The sequence below is a fragment of the Apaloderma vittatum genome, unplaced genomic scaffold (assembly GCF_000703405.1).
Source record: "Apaloderma vittatum isolate BGI_N311 unplaced genomic scaffold, ASM70340v1 scaffold18645, whole genome shotgun sequence".
In the NCBI taxonomy this organism is placed as follows: domain Eukaryota; kingdom Metazoa; phylum Chordata; class Aves; order Trogoniformes; family Trogonidae; genus Apaloderma; species Apaloderma vittatum.
In genome coordinates, this window is record NW_009717829.1 from 4,013 (window position 1) to 8,318 (window position 4,306).

The 4,306-nt window shown below is 45.3% G+C and overlaps 1 protein-coding gene across 1 annotated transcript in view; it reads left to right on the top strand.

The window, feature by feature from the left end:
- The window catches only part of CRYAB (crystallin, alpha B), a 3,625-nt gene extending 1,337 nt beyond the window's left edge, over positions 1–2,288 (top strand). Inside the window, exons 2-3 of the mRNA XM_009870055.1 lie at positions 731–853; positions 1,958–2,288. Of these exons, the coding sequence (XP_009868357.1) occupies positions 731–853; positions 1,958–2,161 (327 nt within the window). The 3' untranslated portion in view covers positions 2,162–2,288. The remainder of the gene's footprint in view (positions 1–730; positions 854–1,957) is intronic.
- Positions 2,289–4,306: the final 2,018 nt, after the last annotated feature.

A 4,306-nucleotide genomic window follows, 5' to 3' on the forward strand; every position in this document is an offset into this window, starting at 1 on the left:
GAAGGCAGAGAGAGACAGCTCGCATAGCAAAGTCCCACAGATATGTCCAAGACAGGCAGAAAATGAAAACTCAACCTCTGGAAGCAGCAAAAAGCAGCATTTGTTAGAGGCGGTGAAATGCAAAAAGGAGGGGAAGGACATGAGATTAGCAGCAGGTGACTCAGAGTTTCGGCAGAAGTCTTGCTGCTCAGATAACAGAGGTGAGTAGTGAGGCTATACTGCTCGAGAGCGACACATTATCTCGGTTATAAAAGAGCGATGATGTAGGGCAAAGCCTGCAAACCTGCAGATGAGCTGCAGTCAGCTGCACAGTCAAAGCCTTTTTTTCCTTGAAAGACTTCGCAAAAACCAGTCACAGAAACTGGAAACCTCCAGATGTTCTGTAAAAAGAATGGGATGTGAAACCTGTACCCCAACTAATGAATCCGATTTAACAAATTCAGATTAAGGGAATCTCTTCCTCACTCACAACGAAAACATTTATCCCATGTGATCAGGAGAAAGCATTCACATTTTAAGTACTGTAGTGATGGGTATTAACATAACAGGCCAGCAAGGGACAGAGCCACTCAGACCAGAATCCCAGGATCGAATGAAGGTCACACAGTGCATGCGTAGATACCAGCATGTGTAGGTACCAGCCTGAGTGTTGAACTGCTACATTCCGAGAGCTTTTTTTAAGCTGAAGCCCTCACCTGCTCTTTTCTGAAGTCACTTCCTTGTTTTGCAGATGCGACTGGAGAAGGACAAATTTTCTGTAAATCTTGATGTGAAGCATTTCTCCCCTGAGGAGCTAAAAGTGAAGGTGCTTGGGGACATGATAGAAATTCATGGGAAACATGAGGAGCGCCAGGTACTTCTACTTTAACTGTGCGACTGATAGAGTCAGTGTGAACTTCCTCATCTATGGTTAAACGAGGAGACTGCAAAACAATCCTCTCCTGGGCTCGTCTCAAATACTTCTAATGATTTTTTTCAACCAATCCTAAAGGAAGATGTTCTGTGCAACCCTCCAAGCTGATCCCAGACTGGGCAGCAACAGGGTGGAGAATTGTTGCTGGTGTTACATGAACTGTGAACTGAACTGGAAAAGCATCTTTGAAATGGGCATTTCTAGTCCTCCCTCTTTCTGGGAAGAGGCCTGGAATGCGGGGAGCCAACAATGAACTGTCATAATTAAACCACACAATGAACCAGTGCATTGCCCTGTTCTGTCACCATGAGGCGACCTCTTCTTGAGGGGCCCATCTATCAGTTTGTAATACTTAAATGTTGTCTTCTTCTGTCAGTCATCCCACTGTTTGCTGGCTTTGGAGACCTGTGTGGGAACTGGGCAGACAGAAGCCAAAAGCCATGTCCAAAGCTGTTTGTATCAGGGTTTGTCAGTTCCCATCTTCCCCCGTCCCCACCTTTTTGCCACAGCAATTGTCAGCTTAAAGAACTTCTGGGAGCACAGATCTGTCAGTCGGGAAATGCAGCATTACTTGTAGCTGGTGGAATCCTGTAATCTTGACACAGCTGCAAAGTTTTTTGGCCAACAAAATGATCAATCACTATTGCAGAGATCAGATCTAGAAATCTGTGTATTACTAGAGCTCTGGAGACCCTCAGGAACATGTGTGGTTGGCACTGCATCTAGGTTTAGCTGCTGCATCTTAGGGATGACAGCCCACCACTGTCCAATGACGCCAGTCTCTGGCTGCCACAAGAGCTGAAACATAAAGCCTCCTGCTGCAAACAAGTGTACCTGCAGCCTAAGCAGGGCAGTGTCTCACTTCAGCCAGTCTTGGCTCTTTAAAAAGGCCATCTCATAAGGAAAATGCCTTTAACTTTCTGAAAAGTTTCCTTTGAGAGCTGGAGCTTCCCAATCTCAGACTTTATGCAAAGGGCCCATGATTTAGGTAGAACTGAGTGAACATTTCTAATCAGGACTGTTCCTTCTCTTCTCCTTTTGAAGGATGAGCATGGCTTTATTGCCAGGGAGTTCAACAGGAAATACAGGATTCCAGATGACGTGGACCCCCTGACCATAACCTCATCACTCTCTCTGGATGGTGTCCTGACTGTGAGCGCACCGAGGAAACTAAGTGATGTCCCTGAGCGCGCTATCCCCATCACCCGTGAAGAGAAGCCTGCCATTGCAGGAGCCCAAAGGAAGTAGGCTGCTATTTAAAGTCACCCTGGGGGGCCATTCAAGAGCACTTTTCATCAGATGCCAACTATACTGAATGGCTACTCTTATTATTTATGCTGAGTAAGTTTACTAACAAATAAAAAATGAATAAGCAGTTTGTATTTTTTTTGTTTTGTTTTGAGCACTGAGGATAAAGGAAGCACTGGGTCAAGCAAGCTGTGTAAGGTTGCTGCACAGGGAAACATACGTGGCATCACTCTCGCTTACAGCTCGAGTGGCAGGTGTCCAGGAGAGTTTGTCTTGGTGTTCAGAAACACTTCGCTAGTTTCACTTTCTGTACTGTAATGTTCTGCAAACATCTAATTGCATGAGCTTTTTCCTTCAATGCTGCCAGAGGATTTCAGAATGTTTCATGAGCAACAGAAAAGTTTCTCCAGTGGAGAGTAGACTGGTAAAACAACTTCATGACAACAGAAAACCATTTGAAATGTGGGTATTAGATAACCACTGAATGGAAGACAGTTGTATCTTATATCTCTAGAATGACCTATGTTATGGAAAGCATCCAAATGCTGCAGCCAATTCAGAGCAGTTGCAGATGACAACTGCATACGTGCAGCAAACACAGGTACATACAGAGAAGACAAAAATGTCCTGCTCTCACAGTGCCAATCACATAACTTAGAAACTATGTTGTCAGTGTTCTTCAAAGAATAAACAGGATCTGATGTCTACAGTATTAACCTGGATTATGCTAGCATTGTTGAGTGGCACAAAATACTACTAAGTCCTTCTCAGGTGTCATCATCTGTTCAGCACCTCTTTTCAAAAGGACATGAGTATAAAAGAAAGTCTGTATTACTGGAACTGAATTTCTAACATTCATTTCCAAAAAGGACAGAATGCCATAGAGCTGTCGCACAAACCATCAGATTCAGTTATGACTCGACCTATTTTCTATGTTGCTTAGACCTGCTAAGACAAAAGTTATATTAGAAGGGTTCAGTTTAAATCCCGGATGAACTGAGAGGACAACCTTCTTGCATGGCTTTAAGCCAGAAAAATAAAATGAGCACTCGGTGATGTGGGGTCATTGTCGAACACCCTAGATCCCACCTGTCAAGGTCTAGTGTTTCCTATTAGCTGGTTCTAACAAGCTCTTCTGGTTAAGGTGTTAATTGGGCTTGACTGACAAAGTACAGGGTGACTGGTGATGTGCAGTCACCACTGCACACAAGAGAAATGACAGAAACACATACAGGTTACAGACTTATGGAACTTCACGAGGTTCCCCTTCGCCCAGCTTCTCACTGGATGGCAGCACAGCCTTTCTGTGTGTCAGCTACTCCTGTCATTTCATACCATCAGGGAGCTTGCTGAGAGTGCATTCTGTCCCTTCATCTAGGTTGTTGATGAAAATACTGAGCAAAACTGGGCCCAGTACTGATCCCTGGGGAACACCACCGGCCACAGGCCTCCAGCTTGACTCTGTGCTGCTGATCACAACCCTCTGAACTGTTGTTGAGCCAGTTCACAATCCACCTCACGGTCCAATCATCTATCCCACATTTCTTACCTACGAGGATGTTACGGGGCACAGTGAAGAGGAGTGAGGCCACTGCTCCAAGGAGCAAGACTGAAATTAAAGAAGAAAGCATTGCTCGCTCCTGTAGTGGAACTGTTGTGGGGCACTCCTCAGATAAAAGGGTGCTGACTGTTGCCTTTCTGCATTTTTCAAAACCAGTAGAAAGGACTAGGAGCAGTACTTCGGAAGGAGAAGCTACTGACGGGAGGATTACCTCTGATGTATTTGTGGCTGGAGATGGAAAAGATAATGCCCTGTGTACACACCAAATCAAGTAACCAGTGGTTGTCTCAACAGAGATTTGCTATAACCCCAATCAGGAAAAGCAGGAGGACATGCTGTGTTGCTTCTTGATGCCAAAAAGAGGTTTTTTTGAAGGGGAAGGGGAAGTAGGGGGAAGGGGTAACGTGGTAAGTGTCTGTTTTCCGTAACTGTGACACTGGATCTCTCAGCTTCACGGTACCGATCACCTCTCAGAGACACTTACGAGCCCTTTGAAACAGACACCCTTCCGCTGTCACTACCCGTGCGACTCCAGAAACACTGTCCTCGCCCTGTGCGGCAGCTGAGGGCACAAAAACAGCACG